At 52.8% G+C, this 21,048-nt stretch overlaps 2 protein-coding genes across 5 annotated transcripts; one reads left to right on the top strand and one right to left on the bottom strand.

The window, feature by feature from the left end:
• The first annotated feature begins 630 nt into the window (after positions 1–630).
• On the top strand, positions 631–7,728 carry NAPRT (nicotinate phosphoribosyltransferase). Of its 2 annotated transcripts, none has more exons than XM_050970601.1 (13): positions 631–1,332; positions 2,302–2,429; positions 2,975–3,057; positions 3,510–3,640; positions 3,718–3,833; positions 4,417–4,610; positions 4,777–4,917; positions 5,069–5,153; positions 5,283–5,363; positions 6,219–6,321; positions 6,399–6,502; positions 6,741–6,848; positions 6,959–7,728. In XM_050970601.1, the coding sequence occupies exons 1-13, from the start codon at positions 672–674 to the stop codon at positions 7,016–7,018; spliced, it is 1,995 nt and encodes a 664-aa protein (XP_050826558.1). In that variant the 5' UTR covers positions 631–671; the 3' UTR covers positions 7,019–7,728. The 2 variants fall into 2 exon arrangements, with proteins under 2 accessions (XP_050826558.1, XP_050826557.1); XM_050970600.1 differs by having other exon boundaries at positions 637–1,332; positions 6,399–6,556.
• Positions 7,729–7,981: 253 nt separating this feature from the next.
• Positions 7,982–20,065, bottom strand: LOC103826296 (ubiquitin carboxyl-terminal hydrolase CYLD-like). 3 transcript variants are annotated; one of them, XM_009101621.4, is made up of 15 exons: positions 20,011–20,065; positions 17,655–18,121; positions 17,288–17,572; positions 17,020–17,089; positions 16,158–16,378; positions 15,491–15,644; positions 15,007–15,145; positions 14,283–14,393; positions 13,790–13,881; positions 13,045–13,111; positions 11,883–12,015; positions 11,515–11,623; positions 11,248–11,366; positions 10,426–10,645; positions 7,982–9,705 (listed from the first exon to the last, which is right to left on the bottom strand). In XM_009101621.4, exons 2-15 carry the CDS (start codon positions 18,108–18,110, stop codon positions 9,521–9,523), a joined length of 2,361 nt encoding a protein of 786 aa, XP_009099869.3. In that variant the 5' UTR covers positions 18,111–18,121; positions 20,011–20,065; the 3' UTR covers positions 7,982–9,520. The 3 variants fall into 3 exon arrangements, with proteins under 3 accessions (XP_009099869.3, XP_018772753.3, XP_050826555.1); XM_018917208.3 differs by lacking the exon at positions 20,011–20,065 and adding an exon at positions 19,824–19,992; XM_050970598.1 differs by lacking the exon at positions 20,011–20,065 and adding an exon at positions 19,824–19,992 and having other exon boundaries at positions 10,431–10,645.
• Positions 20,066–21,048: the final 983 nt, after the last annotated feature.

Genomic DNA, 21,048 nt, shown 5'->3' with positions numbered 1-21,048 from the left:
GTCCCTGCCCATTGCAGAGGATTGGAATGGGAGATATTTAAGATCTCTTCCAACCTAAACCATTCCATGATTTCCCCATCCTTCACAGAAAGATCTCAAGACATGGACCTGAATTTTGGGGCTGGAATGAAGGTCTTGGGGTGTTTCCAGACACCTTTCCCAGGGTTTAGAGACCCCAGTCACTCCCTACAAAAAACAGGATGAATAATCCAGGAATTGCTGATTTGGGATGGATTTCATCCCTCTTTTCCCGCTGACTCTCTGCCCAGGTCACTTTAGCTGAGTGTGGCCTGGCAAGGGGACAGGTGACATTCCTGACTTTGGGAACACGAGGTCTGTCCCAGTGCCAGAGTCCAAGGTCTGGGGCCACCAAGGGACACGGGAAGCTCCATGGGACGGTGCTGCGAGGGGACAAGTGACATTCCTGACTTAGGGAACACGAGGTCTGTCCCAGTGCCAGAGTCCAAGGGACACGGGAAGCTCCATGGGATTGTGCTGCAAGCCTGTCCCTTGTCCTGCCGAGGCCAGTCACTTGATATGTGACACGTGTCCCTTGCAGGGTCCTGCCACCCCCAGAGCACTGCTCGGAGTGCCCCTTGTCCTCTGCTGCCATCCCGCGTCCCTGCTGGTCCAGGCGGTGCCACGTGTGCCTTCTGTGTCCCGTTTCTGTCATGTCACCACCCTTGTGTCCACTATGGGCCACCATCCCTGGGCCGTGTCCTCCTTGTGCTGCCATCCCTGTCCCTTGTCCCCTGTGTGCTGCCATCCCTGCTGCCCTGTCCCCGTTGTCCCCCGTGTCCCTCTGTCCCTGTATCCTCCCTCTGCTGCTATCCCGGTGTCCCCCTTGTGCTGCCATCCCTGCGCCTCATGTCCACTGTGCGCTGCCACCCCGCGTGTCCAGCTGTGTCGCCAACGCTGCCCTGTGTCCCTCTTGTGCTGCCATCCCTCCTGCCCGCGTCCCCGTGCCACCATCCCCCTGTCCACCCTTGTGCTGCCATCCCCGTGTCCCTCTTGTGCTGCCATCCCTCCTGCCCCGCGTCCCCCTGTCGCCATCCCCGCGTGCTCCCGCCCGGCGCTTCCGTATCCCTCCTATTTCCCTGCTCCTCCCCGTGTCCCCACCCCTGTCCACTTGTCCCCGCCCCGCCATGGCGCCGCTGGCGGACCTGTACCAGGTGTCCATGGCCTACGGGCACTGGCGGGCCGGGCGACACCGCGCCCCGGCCGCCGCCGAGCTCTTCTTCCGCCGCCCGCCCTTCCGCGGCTCCTTCGCGCTCGGCGCCGGCCTGGCCGAGGGGTTGCGGGGGCTCCGAGCCTTCCGCTTCTCCGCTGCCGGTGCGTGGTGACACCGAGGGACAAGAGGGGACACGGCGAGGGGAAAGAGACAGGGTTGTAGGGAGGAGTGGTGGGCGAGGGGACCGTCCCAGTGGGACTTGGAGGGACAAGGGAGCAACTCCAGGGGGCAGGGCGGGACGGAGGAGAGGGTGAAGAAGGGACGGGAGAGGGTCAAGGGGCAGGGAGTGGGGTACAACTCAAGGGGAGAGTGGGGAGGATGAGGATGGGATGGGAGAAGCGTTGTGGGGAGCGGTGGTGGGAGAGGGAGACGGGAACTTCACAGGGAGGTTTTGGAACAACTCCAGGGAATAGGAGGGGAAAGGGCAAAGGATGAGGGAAGGATAGCGGGGAGGGTGGGAGGGACGTGGGGGAAGGAGGGAAATTCCCCCCGGAGGAGGATGGGGGAACAACTCAGTGAGACTTGTAAGGGATGGGACAGCATCCAGGGGGACTTAAGGGGGGCAGAGACATTTCTCAGAGTGATCTGGGGATGGGGAACCCCTCAGGGGGACTTGGGGAGGACGGGAATCCCTCAAGAGAACTTGATGGGGACAAGAATGTCTCTCAGAGGGACCTGGGGGAGTGGGGACCTGCGGTGGGGGTGAGGGACAGCATTTGAAGGGGACATGGGGGGAGAGGGGAACCCCCCTGGGGGACTGCAGGGGATCAGGACAACTCCTAAAGGGACAGGGACATCTCTCAGATGAACTTAGGGGACAGGGGGAGACCCTTCAGGGGACACAAGGGCAGGAGTCGACACAAAGAGCCCTCGGGGGAACTTGGGGGGACACTGGGACACTCTCCAGAGGTGTCCCTCAGAGGGGAGTTGGGCCACCCCACCCTGTCACACTCCACGCTGGGGGTGCTGTCACCCACCTGCTGTCACTCACCTCTCCATGGGAGGCTCGGTGTTCCCCCCAACCTCCCCCTGTGTCCTTTGTCCCTGGTGTCACCGCGCTGTCCCCGCAGACGTCGCGTACCTGCGCTCTGTCCTGCCCAGCACCATAGACGATGCCTTCTTTGACTACCTGGCCACCCTGGACGCCTCCGAGGTGACCGTCACCGCCTTTCCCGAGGGCTCTGTCGTCTTTGCGAGGGTAGGACCCCCCTCCATCTTCTTTACTGACCTTTCTCCTGATCTCTCCCAGCTCCCAAACCTCCCCTTTTCCTTGAACCTGGGATCCCCTGGAACTCCAATCTTGCTTTTCCCACTGCCCCCCTTTTCCCTGACTCTGGGAGTCCCTGGATCCCCCATTCCCACCTTCCCACCTCACAGCCACTCCCCCTTTCCTCAACAGCATGGACCCCTTAAACCCCCACCTTGGCCATCCTCATGTCCCCACCCTGTGACCTCCCTTTTCCTTCACACTGGGAACCCCTGGAACACCTTTCCTGGGCACAATCTGGACCCTCATTCCTGGGCAATAGGATCCCCCTGCATGCCCTTCCCTGACACTGGAATCCCCTTGTACCCCCTTTTCCTTCACCAATATCCCCCTGCAACCCTTTTCCTGACCATCCCACCTCTCCTAGGCCCAGGCCTCCCCTTTTCCTTGGCTCTGGGATCCCCTGGACCCTGCTCCTGCCTTTCCCAGCTCTTCCCTTCTCCAGAGGGACTGGGATGTCACCTCTGTTCCCTCAGGTGCCGTTCCTGCAGGTGAAGGGGCCGCTCCTGGTGGTGCAGCTGCTGGAGACCACTTTGCTGTGCTTGATCAACTATGCCAGGTATTTTGTGATGGGGATGATCCCTCTTGGAAGATGGAGGGGGGCAGGGAAGGGGCAGCACCCCCCAATCTAGAGGGACACCCCAGTCCTGGGGGTACCATGACCCCACAAGTCCCCGACTGGGATTTAACTGCTGGAATTCTACAGTTGAATTTAACTACTGGAGGGTGTCCCAGTGTCCCCCAAGTTTTCCTGAGGGCTTCCCATGTCCAGCCCACCCTGTGGTCCCCTGAAGTGTCTCCCTGTCCCTCAGGTTCTCCTGAGAGATGTCCTGGTACCCCACAGGTCACCTTTAGGATCTCCCTGTCCCCCAGGTCCTCTTGGTCAACTCCATCACATCCCTGTCCACCGAGTCCCGTGGTAATCCCTGCCTTGTCCATACAGGGAGGGTCCTGGAGCCCCCTCCTCTTGGCTCTGCTGGCTCTGTGTGACCTGTCCCCTTTGTCCTCCAGCCTGGTGGCCACCAACGCTGCCAGATTCCGTCTCCTCGCCGGCCCGGACACGAAGCTCATAGAGATGGGGCTCCGCCGCGCGCAGGGGCCGGATGGAGCCCTCTCGGCATCCAAATATTCCTACATTGGGGGTGAGTCCCACCCCACAGTGCCCGGTGCCACCGCGGCCCTGCCATCACCTGGGTGTCCCCCCTGTCCCTCCTCGCAGGCTTCGACTGCACCAGCAACATCCTGGCGGGAAAACTCTATGGAATTCCCGTGCGCGGCACCATCGCCCACTCCTTCATCATGTCCTTCAGGTGCCTGGAGGAGGTGCAGCCACGGGTGAGCTCTGCCTGGGATGGGATGGGAATGGAGATGGGAATGGGATGGGGATAGGAATGGAGATGAATATTGGGTAGGGATGGGATGAGGGTAGGGATAGGAGTGCAGGTGAGTGTGGGATGGGAATGGGATAGGGATCTTGTAGGGTTGGGGATGTAGAGGGGGATCGGAATGGAGATGGGAATGGATTGGGATGGGATAGGGGTTGAGTGGGGTTGGTGATGGGATGTGGATGAAGATGGGATATGGGTGTGATTGGGATGGGGATAGGGATGGGCAGAAGGAAGTGGGATGGGGGTGGGGTTTCTATGGAGTTAGGGATGGGAGGAGATGGAATGGAGGTGGGATAGGGGTGTGGTAGGAATTGGGGTAAGGTGGGATGGATATGGGGATGGGATGGGAATGAGGATGTGGATAAGGGGTGGGGAATGGGATGTGGGATGAGATAGGAGTGGGATGAGGGTGGGAATGCAGACAGGGATTAGAGTAGGATGGATGGGGAATGGAACACTCCACCTGTTCCCACACTCCTGGCACCTTGGATGATGCCACGGGCTGTGCAAATCCCATGTTCCCCTGGCAGGAGCTGCCACCTCGGGCCGGAGGAGATCCTGTGGATCTGGCAGGCCTGGCTGTGTCCTGGCTGCAGCGGGTTTGTGACCTGCTCCAGACTCCTCCCAGCAAGGCCAACCAGGGCGAGCTGGCTGCCTTTGTGTCCTACGCTGTCACCTTCCCGTGTGACTTCCAGGGATTGCTGGACACCTATTGTGTCAGGAGGTGAGGACACCAGGACTTTGCCACTGTGGAACAGGGGATGGATGTGTCCCTCCTCGTTGGTGGCCCTGAAGAAGGAATGTTGGCTGGCACAAAGCTTGGAAACGCTGCTGGATCCACCCTGGATCCATGTCCCACTTGTCATTAATGCTTTCCTTGCCCATGCCAGGAGTGGTTTGCCCAATTTCTGTGCCGTGGCCTTGGCACTGCACCAGCTGGGCTACCAGGCCATCGGAGTGCGCCTGGACAGTGGGGACCTGGCCCAGCAATCCAAGGAAATCCGGGGAGTGTTCCAAACCTGCGGAGCTCAGTGAGTCCCACGCCAGCTCTGGGATGGATGTCACTGATCCCTGTCCTCCTCACCTGCACCCAGCCCCTCATCCTGCCAGGATCTGGGAGCCCTCATGGCTTTGGGTACTGTGGGTAGATCCATGGATTCTCCCAAATCCTGCTCCTTGCAGCTTCCAGGTGCCCTGGTTTGGGACCATCCCCATCGCTGTCAGCAACGACATCAGCGAGCAGAGCCTGGAGGAGTTCAGGAGGGAGGTGAGGAACCTGCTGGCACAGCTGGGATGTCACCTGGGTGGTGCTGGCAGGGCTGGGATGTCACCAGGGCTGTCCCTGGTGCTGGCAGGGCTGGGATGTTTAAGGTCTCTGTCTTCTCTGCTGCCTCAGGGGAGCGAGATCGACATGATCGGCATCGGGACCAACCTGGTGACGTGTCCCCTGCAGCCATCGCTGGGCTGTGTCTACAAGGTGAAGGTGGCAGCCTAAATCCCAAATATCCCAGTCCTCACTGACTCGCTTCCAGGTGGTCCACGCCTGCTCCATGGCCATCCGGCCCCAATGGAGTCAGCAAGTCACAAAAGAATTTGCCTTTAAAGGGATTTTTGAAGGTCCTCCACCACCATGGGCAGGGGCACCTTCCACTATCCCAGGTTGCTCCAAGCCCCATCCAACCTGGCCTTGACACTTACAGGGATGGGGCAACTACAGATTCTCTGGGAATTCCATTCCAGCCCCTCACCACCCTCACAGGGTGGAATGCCTTCCCAGTATCCCATCCAGCCCTGCATTCTGGCAGTGGGAAGCCATTCCTCCTCCATCCCTTGTCCCAAATCCCTCTCCAGCTCTCTTGGAGCCCCTTCAGGCACTGGAAAGGGCTCCAAGGTCTCCCTGGAGCCTTCTCCAGGCTGGATATTCCCAGCTCTCCCAGCCTGGCTCCAGAGCAGAGGGGCTTCATCCCTTGGAGAATCTCCATGGCCTCCTCTGGACTCACTCCAGCAGCTCCACATCTTTCTGCTGTTGGATCTCAGGGCTGGAGCAGCTCTGCAGGTGGAGTCTCACCTGAGCAGGGCAGAGGGGCAGAATTCCCCCCTCTCCTGGTGCCCACGCTGTGGGATCAGCTCAGGACACAGGGAAGTTCTGGGTGCCAGTGTTGGGTCATGGCCAATTCTTTGCCCACCAGAAGCCCCGAGTCCTCCACAGGCAGGAGAAGGCAGAATGCCCAACTTTGGGGTGGTTTTAGGTGTTTTTAATTGTCTTTTTTCAGCTGATTTGCATCAGTTGCCTCCCCAGAGGGGTCACAGGTTCCCTTCCCTTCTCCCACAGCTGGTGGAGGTCAATGGCTCCCCGTGCCTGAAGCTCACAGAGGATGAGGAGAAGATGACAATCCCGGGGATGAAGGCAATCTATCGGCTCTATGATGCTGCTGGTGAGTCTGGAGACCCTTCCCAGAGTCCTGGGGGAATCTCCTGCTCCATAACTCTCTCCCTGATGTCCTCCTGGCAGGTCACCCCTTCATGGACCTCATGGCCCTGGAAGAGGAGCCGTCACCCAGCGCGGGGCAGGAGCTGGGGATCCGTGTCCTGGGGCGGCTTGAGGAGACCACCAAGGTCATTCCCACCACTGTGGAGCCCCTCCATCGCACCTACTTCAGGGATGGCCAGGTCAGGGGTGGTCCCATCTCCTGGGAGGTCTCCTCTTCCACGCTGGAGGATGGCTCGAGGGCAGTGGTGACTTCTGAGATGTGCCAATGACTCTGGTGCCAACCCAGACGCGGTGGCTCGGGTGGTGGCTTCCCACATGGATTCTCCCACATGGATCTTCCCACATGGCTCTCTATCCCTGCAGGTGTGTGAGCCCCTACCCAGCCTGCCCGAGGTGAGGACCCACGCCCAGGTGTCCCTCAACCTGCTCAGCCCCGCTCACCGCCGGCTCCACGAGCCACAGCCCTACCCGGTACGTCCAGCACTTCCCACTGGAACACACCTGGGAATGCCGCTGGAATTGGTGGCCTGAGCAAAACCACCACGGAGCTGCTCCCTGACCCCTCTTGTTCCCATTCCCAGGTGGCTGTGACGGAACGGCTGCACCAGCTCTTCCTGGAGCTGCGCCAGGGCAGCCTCTGAGGGGGTCCCTGCTCATCCCCAGCTCCTGATCTGCTTTTTTTGGGAAGCCCAGGTGCCTCGTTAGGAATTAATGGCTCTAATTTAGACCTTTCCTCTGCCTGGTGCTAACCCAAGGAACCTGCAGGAACTGGGAGAGCACCCTGGGGTCCCGGTAGGGAAGCTGGGAACACAGGGATGGGGAAGGCAGAGCTGGAAGTGACAGTCGTGTGCCCAGCTTGGTGGCCCTGCCAGCCTTGTGCCTTCCTTGGTGGTCCTGCCACTCCTCTGTCCAACTTGGTGGTCCCTGTGCCTTCCTTGGTGGCCCTGCTATTCCTGTGCCTTCCTTGGTGGCCCTGCCACTCCTGTGCCCAGCTTGGTGGCCTTGCCAGCTTTCTACCTTATCCTGGTGGCCCTGCCACTCCTGTGTCCAACTTGGTGGCACTAGAACAAAGTCTGGAGTGCCACCAAAAGGGTGACATGGGACACCCATGGGATACCTATGGCAGGCACTCTGTGCTTTGGCAATTCTGAGCTTCATCTCTGTGGCCACATTCCAACTCTTTCCATTCAGGCCAAATTCCCTGGGATGTGGAGGCTGGCTCCAGGTGGACCCCAGCTCCAGGTTGCCACCTGCACTTTCTAACCCCTGTTCCCACAGGAAACATGGCTCTAACCCACACTGAGCTTCAGACTAAGCAAAAAATTTCAAATAAAGGCCTTTTCCCACCCTGGCTCTGACCCCGTAATTCCAGTGAAAAACCCTTTGGACCTCCATTGGGAATGGGAAGGGTGAGAGGGAAATGCCCAGGGATCAAACCTGTGGCTTTGCTGTCCTCTCCATGGTTTGGATCTTGGCAGAAATTACAGGGAAGAAAGCAACTAAGAGCTTAACAAAGCATGGCTTGATGGTCTTGGATTTCTGGGAATTCCAACAGCATTGTATCCCATTTTAAGACAGGAAAAAATACTCCAGGAAAGCCAGGATCAGTTTGCTAAAAATTATTATTTGTTTTTTTAAGCAAAGCACCAAAGATAAGGAATCCATTGTACCTGAGTAGAGATTTTCCTGAGTTTTTGGGAGAGCAGGAATGAAGAACAAGGAGAGTGACCTGTGCCAGCATTTGTCACCCTCACAGATAAGACACAATTCCTGATGTTTAGGAACCATTTTGGTGGGCAGAGAAGCTCCTGTGTCTTTGCACTTTCTCCTCAGGTATTTATGGATATTGAGGAGATTCCTGAGCCTTTTTTTTTCTCCAGGCTGGGCAATTCCAGCCCCCTTAGCCTCTCCTCATAGGAGATGCTCCAGTCCCTTCATCATCTTTGTGGTTTTTCCTTGGATTTTGTCTCTCATTTTGTACTGGGGAGCTCCAGACAGGACCCAGTATTCCAGGTGTGACCTATCAGAGCTGAGCAGAGGAAAAGAATCCCTCCAGGACCTGCTGGCAACACCTGGAATGCCAGAAAGATCCCAAACCATGCATCCCAAGCCACCAGGACCAATCCAAATCTCCAGGCTTTGTTAAAATTACTCCACTCTGCATTAAAGAGGGGGGGGGAGGAGCAGGAACAGGGTTAAACCTGCACATTTGGGACTCCTGGATGCTTTCCTTCAGGTTTTTGTGGAATTTGGGCATCTCACTGACTCAACTTCCCACTTAATAGCAGGGAACCCCCAAGTTTACAAATTTATTTAACTTAAAGGAACACCAGTTCCCACCCCAACCCTAAACACTCCTGCAGAAAATCCCAGTGCTCTTTTTTTTTTCTATTTTTGCCCTTGGAATTCCGGTGTTTGACCCCAGAACTTGGAAGTGGATGCAAAGATAGGACAGAAAGTGCTCAAAGTGAGGTTGCAACACTGAATCCTGTACAGATTTTGCCAAAAAGAGGAAGCAACAGGAGCCCAGATGTTGTTCCTCTGCTCCCATCCTCCTTCCAGTTTTGTTCTTGGAAAAATATCTATTTTTAAAGCATAGCTTCAGCTCAGGATATCCATGATTGGAAATAAGGAATGGTGGGTAAAAGTGCCAGTTAGTGCTGGATAAGGGAAGTGCAGAGAATTTAGGGACACAGGTGAGGAAAATCAGTGCTGACCTGATTTTCCTCACTCCACAAATCCGGGTGAGGATGTCTTAGGAAAGGTTGTGGATTCTTGGTAAACCTGTGGATAATTCCTTGTGTTTTGATTTCTGCTGGTCCCCAGCTTTGCAGGGAAGGGGTGGCAGGGAAACAAGGATGTGGGAATGCTCCATCTGCAAAGTACCCAGAGAGGGAGAATTGTGGAATGTGGGGAATGAGAAGGAATTATTGATCCTCAAATTCCAAGTCCAGCTGTGCCCAAGGACCAACTACCACTGGATAAAGCCAGGATTTAACAAACCCAGCTTGACTTGGATAATTTGACACCAAGAGAGGTGAGAAGAGGCAGCTCAGAGCATCCAGACTTGGCTGTTTCCACCTTCTGGGATGATCCAAGCTCCCATTCCTGATGCTGCTCCGTGCCATCGTCTTGGGATGGTGTCACTTGTAAAGTGCCATTTTCCTGCTCTGGTACAGGTACATGTAGGCATCACAAAAGAGGCGTTTGGCCACCCCATCCATGTCCCGAGGCTGCTCCAGGGCCAGCACAGCCAGGGGCAAGTCCAGGTATTTGGCTACTTCCGGGCACAGCGTCACCATGGGAATGTTGAAGCCGTTTTCGCCACCTGAGGTGGAAAGGAGGAGAAAAGTCCCAAACCAGATCCCAAAGGGACCAGATCCCAGCACGCTCAAGAGTCATGCAGAGCCTCAGCTGGGAGATGTGGAGGCCAAAGCACTGGAAGAGTTGGATGAGGGGAGATCATCCAACCTGAAGGGGCTCCAGGAGAGCTGGAGAAGGGTTTTGGACAAGATATGGAGGGACAGGACACAGGGAATGGCTTCCCACTGCCAGAGGGCAGGGTCAGATGGGATATTGGGAAGGAATTCTTCCTTGTGAGGGTGGTGAGGAGCTGGAATGGAATTTCCAGAGGAGCTGTGGCTGCCCCATCTCTGGAACTGTCCAAGTCCAGGCTGAATGAGGCTTGGAGCAACCTGGGATAGTTGAAGATGCCCGTGGCAGGGGTTGGAACTGGATGAGTTTTAAGGTGCCTTCCAACCCAAACCATTCCATAATTCTCTGATAAAAGCACAGTGGGGAAGGACAGGAGAAGCAATCTGTGCCCACAAGCTGAGCCAGCTGGGATAGGATCCCAAATCCCTTGTTTGACCACAACCAGGAGCTAGAATCACCTGGAAAAAACCCCTTTAGCCCCTCTGGAATCTAATTAAAGGAAATCCAAATGCAGAGAAAGCCTAAACAGGGGAACTTGAGAGGAAAAGGTGGACTGAGCAGGCGCAGGCAGCTTCCCACCTCCCATTCCCACATCCCACTGCCATTCCCTCACCGTGCCGGTCGGCCATGCTGTCGAAGAACATCCAGTGCTCGTTGCCAGGGCCGTATTTCACGAAGGACACGTAGTGACTGGTCTCGATGCAGAGCACTGCAAACAGCTCCAGCTTCTCCCGCGGCACCTGCTGGCAGCCCCGGGCGCTCCAGCTCTGGAATTCCTCTGGAATGTGCAGCCTCCGGGGTTTGTGAGCTTTGCGGAGGTGATGGGAATGAACCTGAGGAAAGGGGACAGGGTGGCACTGGCAGAACTGGCCCTGGCATGCCAGGAAGGGCGGGTAGAGGTCACATTCCCAATTAATTCCCTGCTGATGTGATTCCCGTGCTCCCTGCTTGCCTGGGAATGGCGTTGTGGGAACAGCCTGGCAGCAGGAAGCTGAAATGGGAGCCTGTCACCCTGCAAGAGGCAGAAACTGTGGGAATGCTCATGGGAAAACAGCAGGGAAGGATCAGCTCTCAGTTCCTGCAGGATTACATTTATTTATGGAACAGGTTGTCCAGGGAAGCTGTGGGTGTCCATCCCTGGAATTGTCCAAGGACAGGGAGGACAGAGCTTGGAGCAACCTGGGATAGTGAGCAGCACCCAGGGGGTGGAACGGGAATGAGCTTCAAGGTCCTTTCCAATCCAAGTTTTTCTAAGATTCCATTTTTATTTAGGCTCTTTGTAAGCAGAGGGTTCACAACCTCTGGCTCCTGGTGGGAATGACCCTCAGGAAAGGACTGAGCAGCTGCAGGGACAGCCAGGGAAATGTGGGGATTTTGGGAGGTTTCATCCTTCTGACAGCTTCCAAGATGGATTTTGGGAATAGCCATGGAATACCTGTCTGGAGCAGGAGCTGCAGAACTGCTTCAGGCCCGTGGCTGCAAACACTTTGTCCTTGAAACACTCTGAGCATTCCAGGGTGGCAACATCGCCACACAGGCAGCATTCCCTAGGACCTGCCAGGCAAACAGAGCTCAGAGGGAGTGTCTCCTCCAAATCCCACCTAAAATCCAGCTTGTCCTGCCAAAACTGGGACTCAAGGAAGAAGAATCCCACCCCCGAGAGCCCAGAGCTGGTTGCTCACAGCCTGTCATCATCACTCACTGTCCAGCAGCAGATCTGTTATATCCAGCTCCAAGGAAGGGATGATTTTGCTGAACATTTTGTATTCCTTCCCAAAACGTGGCATTTGGATAATGAAGCAAGATGGGATCTGGGAAAAAAAAAAAAAAAAAAAAAAGAAAAAGAAAAAGAAAAAGAAAGGAGTTACCCTGCCAGAAGAGCCAAATCCCAGAGATTTTTTTGCTGTCTAAATTTGCTGTCACTATTCTCAGGACAAAAGGGAAAAAGGGAAAGCAGAGGCTTTTTCCTAAGTCATGCTTGGATTCAGTGTTGGATATAAAACATCCAAGGCCTCACAGGTATTTTGGGAAGCAAGAAAAGCAGGAAAGCTCCAAGAAAGCAGGACTCACCTCCACCAGCTTCAGATCTGAGGACAGGAAGGAGCGTTCCACCAACTGCTGCACGTCGGGAACCACCAAATCCTCCTGTTGATCCATAAATATCTGGTAGCAGTAACATTCCTGCTCCTTCTGGCCTCCTGACCTGCAAGGAGAGCTCATGGGATTGGGGATGTGGTGACACAAAAGTTGGAGTTTCCCAAAGTTTGTCCTGGGAGAGCTCCTGGGCTCAAGGCACCGAGGGTGGTTTGGTGCAACACAAAGCCGTTTTTCCACACAAAAATACCAAATTTATGCCAGGGGAGCAGTAGATAGGTAGGAATTTTGGCCTCATTATCCCTTTGGAGCAGCACATCCTATAAGCAAAATTCCATTTCCCCTTGATATAAATCTAAAAGATAATTTAGTATTAGCAAATTTAGTATTTAAATTGACAAAGAGATGCTTTGAAAAAGGATTAATTAAAAAAAACGCATCCAAAAAGCCAAACTCAAGGTGGGTTGTGTGCAGATCTCCCACAATCCCTAAAGAAAGCAGGGAAAGGATTTCCTTGGGATGACCCCGTGCAGGGGAGCTGCAGCACAGAGTTCTCTTTGTGCTCGGCCTTTCCCAGCACTCCACAATCCACGGCTCGAGCGGCGGCTCCACAAAGGAGCACAGAAATCCAACAATTCCCTTTCTGTGCTCACAAACAGCACAGTTATTTTTGGCTTCCTCCAGCCTCTCATCCTCTTTGTAGAGTCCCCAAAAAACTGGGACTGCATCCATGGGCTGCCTGTTTTGAGAGGCTGTGGGAGCTGAGCCAGCTTGGCAGCCTGGACACATCCCAAATTCATCCAAAGGCAGTCGGAAAACTGCTGGATCTGCCCCAAAGTCGGGCATCACCTTTCTCAAACCCCTTCTGGCTCTCCCTGAGGGTGGCACAAGGGTTTTATCCTGATTTTCTGAAGGCAGCACCCTCCAGGGAGGGCTCAGAAGTGTCTTAGCCCAGATGGGAAGATCACAACAAGCAGGATCAGAGCCTGTTCCTAAGGAGCTGCAAAATCTCAGAGCTGTGATTCCAAAAAATTTTGGTGGAAAGGGACAAGTGACCCCCCCATCCACCCAGGGATTCTGAGGTGGAAAATTATGAGCCTGGCCCTGGGAATTGTATCCCTCAGCTGTGGAAACTTACTGGAGTTTCAACAGTGGCTCAACTCCCAGGATCTGCTGCATTATGAGATTGAGAAACTCCTCAGGATCTGGAAAGTGAGAGGAAAGGATGGATCAGACCACGCCAGGAATTGCCTTGTCCCACTGCATCCAAGAGCTGCCAGGTAAACATGAGCCAGCGTGGAATTTCCTCTTCAGGTTAGGGATAAAGGCTGAGAGCACATGGTTAAGGCAAAAATCCCAAAGGGAACATGGAAAATGCCAAGCAGCCTTCAGAGACTGCACTTCCATGGAATTCTGGGATGGTTTGGGTGGGAAAGGACCCTCAAAGTCATGGAATTACAGCCACTGCCATGGACAGGGTCACCTTCCACTATCCCAGGTTGCTCCAAGCCTCATCCAACCTGGACTTGGACAATTCCAGGGATGGGGCAGCCACAGCTCCTCTGGAAATTCCATTCCAGCTCCTCACCACCCTCACATCTGTCCCTGCCCTCTGGCAGTGGGAAGCCATTCCCTATGTCCTGTCCCTCCATATCTTATCCAAAATCCTTCTCCAGTTTTCCTGGAGCCCCTTCAGGCACTGGACGGGGCTCTGAGGGTACAGAGAGATTTAAAAACTGAAAGAATTTTACAAGTGAATTTTTACACCAATTAACATCAGCACCTAATTAAAGCACATTCCTGGGAGAAGCACAAAGGGAAGTTGCCAGCTGGAGGCAAAACAGAGGGAAGCAGCTGGGGAAAGGCCCCAGGGAGCTCCTTACCTTTCTCAGCATTGGTGAAGCTGGAGCACTGGCCCTTGTCCGTGAGCTGCTCCCGGAGGTGCATCACACTGCTGGCCCTGACAAAGCCAGTCCTGGGAACAACAACCAGCTGCAGGTGAGGGAAATCATGGAATGGCTGGGCTTGGAAGGGATCTTCAACTTCATCCCCCTGTCAGTTCAACCCCCTGCCATGGGCAGGGATGCCACCAACGAGACCAGGTTGCTCCAAGGCCCATCCAATCTGGCTTGGGACCCTTCCAGGGATGGGGCAGCCACAGCTCCTCTGGGAATTCCATTCCACCGCCTCACCATCCTCACATGGAAAATTCCTTCCCAATATCCCACCTCAATCCACGCTCTGTCAGTTTAAGACCATCCCTCCTTGTCCTGAACACCTTTGGATGTGGCTGCCAGGTTTCCCTCAGTGCCAGGTACCACCTTCAGGGAAGGAATTAGGGCAAATGGGACAAATTCCAGCATTCCCTACACTCACCTACGGAGGGGATTGACGATCTCATCCCGTAGAATTCCCTGGACATTCCTGTCACACAGTGGGAAGGGCATGAAGAGCATGGAGTCCAGCACGGAGGTACAGGAGAAGAGGCTGTGGGAAGAGTGGGATGGGTTTGAGTTTGAGGGCTTGGAAGCAACAGCTGGAACCAAAATGTGGTGGCTGGTGACAGTCAATGGCTTCGATGCCCAAAAATCCATGCATGGAATTACAGGGAGGTGAGGGAAGCACATCTGCACAGTGAGGCACATCTGGAACAATGAACACTGGGATAAAGCAAAGAAAAAGCTCAGGGAGAAGAAAATTCCTACTTTGCAGCCAAAACTGCTCAGGCAAGGGCATCACTGAGTCTTTTCCTCTCCAAGCAGGGAAGTTGGGACCTCCTGGGTGGGTTCTGGAATGATTCCAGCAAGAACTTCCAAGGATAGAGTCAGCACAGTCCAAATCTGGAAAACTACGAGCTCTCAGCACCCTGACTGACAGACACAGGGGTACAGGGGGTCTTCAGGGCTGAAAAAACCTGCTGGATTTGGGAAGGAGATCAAAAAGCAGCCTGAAGGTTGCATCTCCACACAGTTACATCTGGCTCTACACCAGGTAAACTTCCAGCCACCTTGGAAATCCAGGGAAGTGCTGCAATTTGGGGCTTAGCTTAATTAAAAAGCCATTCATTTAAGGAGCCTGCACCACCCAAGGAGGTCCTTACCTGAAGAGAGCTGCATCCATGTAGCAGGAATTACAATGGCCTTGGATGCCCTTCATCCGCCCTTGGAGAACCTGGACTGCTGCCTCATTCCTGAGGGGAGGAAAACTCTCTGGACCCTCTGGAAGAACTTCTTGTCCTCCTGCAAGAAAAGGAATTGCCTTCACCTTCTCATCTGGGTCAACTCTGCCCTTCCTTGATGTCTCAAAAGTCTGAGGGAAGTCTAAAACTCTCAGACCTAAGGTGGCTTCTCAATCCAGCTTTACATAAATCACAATCTTTCAGACTTGAGGGATGCTCCCTAAGGAATCATTTAGGTTGGAAAAGACCTCTAGGATTGAGTCCAGCTGTTAATCCAGCCAAAGATGCCGTGTGGGATAAACACCAAAAAACAACACTCCAAGGAAGGGAAGAAACGCTTCCCATGGGGTTTTCCCAAATCCTTCTCCTACCATGGCCCCGTTTTCCTGCTTCCCAGAGGACTCACTGTAATCCCCCAGGGATAGGTCAGAGTTGGGAAAGCTCTGGAAGCGCACGTCGGGCTGGCAGGAGTTCAGCCTCACGAAGAGGCCGCGCTTCGGGGCGCAGTGGAAGTAGGACTTGCCCAGCCACTCTCCAGCTGTGACCCCCTTGTCTTCATCCTGGGAAAACAGCACCAGAGACAAGCCTGAGAGTGGGATTTATGGAATTCTGGGTGGAAAAGAGGTCTGAGATCCAGTCTAGCTATGCAATGCTGCTGAGGCCACCACTGGATTGTGTCCCCAAGTGCCACATCCACAGGGATGGGGACCTCACCCCTGCCCTGGGCAGTTGTGCTAGGGCTGGACAACCCCATCCATAAAGGAATTTTCCCAATATCCAACCTAAATGCCCACTGGAGCAGTTTGAGGCTGTTCTCCCTTGTTCCCTAGGAGCAGAGCCCAATTCCCACCTGGCATCACCCTCCTGTTAGGGAATTTCAGGGATCCAGAAGGTTCTTCCTGAGCCTCCATTTCTCCAGCATGAGCCCCCCAGCTGTTCCTGGTGCTCCAGACCCTTCCCAGCTCCATTCCAGCCCCTCCATATCCTGTACCCGGGGATCCCAAAATTCCACCCTCCATATTCAGCCACTGCCACCAGCACTCCCAGGTCCTTTCCCAGCTTTCCAGCCTCACCAGTTCAACTCCAGCCATTTTGTCCTTGATTTGGGGCAGATATCCCAACCAGCGGATGATTCCTGAAACTTGATTCCCCTTGTCCAAGGTAATCTGGACCATGGAATTCACTTCCAGGGGTGAATTCCCACCTTCCCCCTCCTCGCTGCTCTCGCTGATCTCTCGTTTCATTAGGTTTGGTTTTCCAAAGCCCATGTCAGAATTGAACATTGGGAAAAAACCTGATGGGCAACAGAAAACATCAGGAGAGCTGGGGATTGGATCCTCTGGATCTAATTCCAGGTCTGTTTTGGAAATTCCAGGCTACACACACAAGCAGGAAGCTGAGCACCAGGGACACAAGGTGTAATTCCCAGTGTGTCCAAGCTGGTCTGACGGGATGAGAGGGAATGGTCCTGCTCCTTGTTTCCCTGCTCAAAGCTTCACATTCCAACCTCTCACTGGGCCTGGAGCTAATCCAGCCCTTCCAAGGCTACTGGAATGGCAGCAGGGGGGTTATTTCCTATTTTTTTCTACTAATTCCTTGTCTTGTCCAAAAATTCCCACCATTGCTGTTCACACCTGAGCCTTTCCCACCAGGATGAAGCTCCTCCTCCATCTTTTACAGCGGAATTAAAGACTTTTTAACCAGGGGTGCCTCTTCCCTGAGGGAATTCTCTGCTACCATCAGCCTCTCCTTCCTGACAAATGGGATTCAGCTTTAGCTTTGTGTGGAACTTGAGATTTTTCCATAAATCCCGGTCCATTAAGACAAGCTGTAAGTTTTACTGGAATTTCAGCTCCTCAGTACCCTGCAGAGAGGGAATAAATTCCAAATTTCCCCAGAATGGGATCAGGAGAGACACATCCAAAGGTCACTTACTTTGCAAGCTCTCATTCACAACAGATTCTATGGGGATTTCCCTGAAAATGTCAGTGGTTCCTTCTTCTTCCTGAAAGGAGTGAAAAATCCATCAGCTAGGGAAAAGCCCATCACCTAAACACTGGAATATGAAGGATTTTTTTAAACAAAGTTTGCACTGAACCTCACATCCCTTTTGGATATTTCTGCTACTTCTCTTGCACATCCAACCATGATGGGATTTTTTCTTTAAAATCCCAAAAAAAGCCCATGGAAAAGCTGCTCTTACCGGGCAAACTTTCACAAACCATTGGCTTCCTTCCCTGTAAACTGCCATGGCAATTCCTTTGGTGGGGATCTCATCCACAAAGAAGCTGACGGCGTCTCCCACTTTCACGGGAACCACCTCCTCCGTGTCCTGTTTTCCCGGCTTCTGCTTCCCATAATCGTTGCCTGATGTGGGAATAAACTGGATTTTGCTGAAGGGCAGGAAGATCCCACAGTTCCTCTTGCACTTGAAGTACTCGGTGCCATGGTAGGACCCGTCGCTTCTCCCTCTGTTTTCCCCCTCTCCCTGAAAACACGCCAGGAAGGGATGTCACACACAGAAATTTCATGGAAAAACGAGGAATTCTCTGCTTTGGACCCCCCCTTACCTGCAATTCCACCCCGAAAAACACCGGAGTCAGCACAGCCAAGCTGGGCTTGTAGATGCTCCCGATGTAGCGCACGACTCCCGGGAAAAATTCCCTCTCCACCTCCACCATTACATTTTGGCCCGGCACGGCTCGGAGAGCTCCTTCCAGGCTCAGCCTGTCCAGGAAAAAATCCAAGCGCTCGCTGTGGCTCCCGATGGCCAGGAGGAATCCGGCGGCTTCCTGGCGCACGGGCTGCAGGATCTCCAGGTTGATGGTGACCGTGGAGCTGTCGTCCAGCATGACCACCTTCAGGAAGCAAGCTGGAGGCCCATCCTCGGAAAAATTCCGCAGGTAGCTCCTCTCGCTGCAGAAGCACAAGTTCCCAGCTTGGAAGTATTTGTTTCCATAGGCACAGTCCTCGGTCAGGATGTAGAAGCAATTCCTGTCCGCTGCCAGAGGCGAGAGGTTGGACATGGCAGATTCCCCTGGGTTGGGAGAGTCACAGCAATGGAGATTTGTGAGTGCTGGCGGAGAATTCCCGAAGAATTTGGGGGTTGGAAGAGGTTTTGGATCCAACCCCGCGCTCAAAGCCTCGCCCAGCTGAGTTTGAGCGTCTCCCAGAGCTTCCCTGCTCCCTTTTTCCAGGTGTTTAATCACCCTCGTGGTGATTCAAAATTCCATCTAACCCGGTTTCCCACATTCCTGCTCACCCCTGTTCCCTCACTGTGTTTCCATGGGAAAAGTCCAGCTCTGCCTTCTCCACTAAACCTTCCCAGGATGAGATTTCACAAAAAAAAACCCAAAACCAAAACAAAACCAAAACATGGAATGGTTTGGGTTGGGAGGAACCTTAAAATCATCTCATTCCATGGGCAGGGACACCTTTCCCTATCCCAGGTTGCTCCAAGCTCCATCCAGCCACACCTGGAATAATTCCAGGGATGGAGAGGCTGCTCCAGCTGGTCCAACCTGTTCTGACACTGTCCAGCCTCATTAAATTCCATGTTTTCTTTCCTTACTCATGGGAATGAGGCAAAGGATCAATCCTGCCTTTTAAAATTCCTTGGAAAAGGGATTCCAGCTCCTCCTTGATGTTGCTACAGCTCATGAATATTCAAGAATATTTTGAATATTCATTCAGAACAAATGCAAATTACCCCTTGAGGTATCAAAGATCTCCAGCTTTCCTAGCAAATATTTATTTATTATATATTTTACATTGAAAGGAATACAAGTGTCTGGAAGCTGGAATATATTTTGGTGCTTATTTTTTAGTCCAATTCTGACAAGTGAAATTCTTGCAGGTAAAGTTCCAGTAGGTTAATTCAACTGGTGGAATTCCAGTTAAATTCCAGTGGTTACACTCTAATATTTAAATTCCAGTAGTGACTAAAATCCAGTCATCGAATTCCACTTTTTATCCTCCCCTATCTTCTCCTTCTATGGAAAATCAGGATCCAAAATTTTTGTTTCAACATGAAGAAAGGGTGAATAAAAAAAATTAAAATAAACCATTTTCCTCACTAAAAGCCCAAAATAAATTGATTTTTCTCATCAAATTCCCAATAATAAGCTATTTAATCATCCCAACCCCCAAGAACAAGTTTTCTCATAAATTAACCAGGACTATAAATAAAATATAAGAATGTAAGAATATAAAATAACCAAGAATAAACTTTCCTCATCAAGCCCATTTTCCTCATGAAAGCTCCAGAATAAACCACATTAATAAACCATTTTCCTCATAAAAAGCAAAAAATAAACACATTTTTATCACAAAACCCGCTAGACTAAACAATTTTCCTCATCAAAAAGCAGGAATAAATAATTTTATTAATCAAACCTCAAGAATAAACCATTTTCCTCATCAAAATCCTCCAAGAATAAGTAATCTTCCTCATAAAAAAAACACAAATAAACAATTTTTTTCCTTAAAAGCCGAAAATGAACTTTTTTTTTTCCTCAAGAAAAACGCAAAAAATCCCCACTTTCCTCATCAAAAACTACGAATAATCATGTTCCTCATTTTCCAAAAAACCAAAACTAACGTCTTTTACTCATCAAAATGCCGGAATAGACCACGCTTCTCATTAAAAATAAACAGAGAATAAACAATTTTATTCGCCAAACCCCAAGAATAAATAGCTTTTCTCACAAAAATAAACAAGAATAAACTAATTTCCTCACCAAAACCACCAAATAAACCATTTTCCTCGCGGAAACACAACAAAAAAACCCTTTTCCTCATCAACCCCAAGTGCAACCCGGGTATTTAAACCAGAATATTCCCAATTTCCTCCGATTTATGGGAATAAATCCCCGCTCCCAGGGCTCCGAGCGGGGTTTGGGCTCGACCCCTCCCCCCTCCCCTCACCGTCTCCGCCGCCGCTCCGGCCCCGGCACTTCCGCGTCCGAGAGCGCGCGCGGCCCGCCAGCCAATGGGGAGCGGCAAGGAGAGGAGGACGACCAATAGGAGTGAAGGGGCGGAATCACAATGAGGGGAGGGGGCGTGGCGCCGCAGCAGGCCCCGCCCCCTATCGGCCGGCCTGGGGGGAAGGCGGGAACTGCGTGAGGGGCGGCGGGTGAGGGTGATTCCATGGACTCAAATTCCTGCGGATTTGCGTGTGTTTCCACGGTCCCAAAGCCCTATGGATCCTGGAGTGTGTGTCCTCATGAACCTAAGTCCATACGGACTTGTGTGTTTCCTAATGGACCCAAATTCTAGTGAGTTTGCATGTCTTTTCAGGGGCCCAAATCCCTGTGGATTCATGTGTGTCCCCATGGACCCAAAGCCCTGTGGATCCCTGAATGTATGTCCCCATGGACGCAAAGCCCTATGGACTCGTGTGTATCCTAATGGACTCAAATTCTACTGAGTTCACATGTGTTTCCATGGGCCTAAATACCTATGGATCTGTGTGTGTCCTAATGGGCCCAAATCCCTATGGATTCGTGTGTGTCCCCATGGTGCCATGTCCCTGTGGATCTGTGTGTCCCCATGGACCCAAATCCCAGTAGATTCACATGTATTTCCATCAGCCCATGTCCCTATGGATTTGTATGTGTCCACCTCGACCCAAATCCCAATGGATTCACATGTGTTTCCATGGACTCAAATACCTATGGATCTATGTGTGTCCTAATGGGTCCAAATCCCTACAGATTTGTGTGTCCCCATGGTGCCATGTCCCTATGGATCTGTGTGTGTATTCCCATGGTCCCAAAGTCCTGTGGATCCCTGAATGTGTGTCCCCATGGACTCAAGTCCCTGTGTATCCGTGGTGTGTGTCCAATGGACCCAAATCCCAATGGATTCACATGTCTTTCCATGGACCCAAATTCCTATGGACTCGTGAGTATCTGAATGGACCCAAATTCTACTGAGTTCACATGTGTTTCCATGGACCCAAAT

This window comes from Serinus canaria, chromosome 2, assembly GCF_022539315.1.
Source record: "Serinus canaria isolate serCan28SL12 chromosome 2, serCan2020, whole genome shotgun sequence".
NCBI lineage: Eukaryota > Metazoa > Chordata > Aves > Passeriformes > Fringillidae > Serinus > Serinus canaria.
Note: the sequence above shows the minus strand (reverse complement) of the source record. Positions and strands in the feature narration are given on the sequence as shown.

Coding starts and splice junctions, on each gene's coding strand:
- LOC103826296 (XM_018917208.3), bottom strand. CDS start 19,884: ATGAGGAAAAGGGTTTTTTTGTTGTGTTTCCGCGAGGAAAATGGTTTA. Junction 15,645..16,157: donor AAATGGCTGGAGTTGAACTG/GTGAGGCTGGAA, acceptor CTGTTTTCCCAG/GATGAAGACAAGGGGGTCAC. Junction 15,146..15,490: donor CCTATCCCTGGGGGATTACA/GTGAGTCCTCTG, acceptor CTTTTCTTGCAG/GAGGACAAGAAGTTCTTCCA.
- NAPRT (XM_050970600.1), top strand. CDS start 672: ATGTCACCACCCTTGTGTCCACTATGGGCCACCATCCCTGGGCCGTGT. Junction 3,834..4,416: donor TGGAGGAGGTGCAGCCACGG/GTGAGCTCTGCC, acceptor TTCCCCTGGCAG/GAGCTGCCACCTCGGGCCGG. Junction 6,849..6,958: donor ACGAGCCACAGCCCTACCCG/GTACGTCCAGCA, acceptor TCCCATTCCCAG/GTGGCTGTGACGGAACGGCT.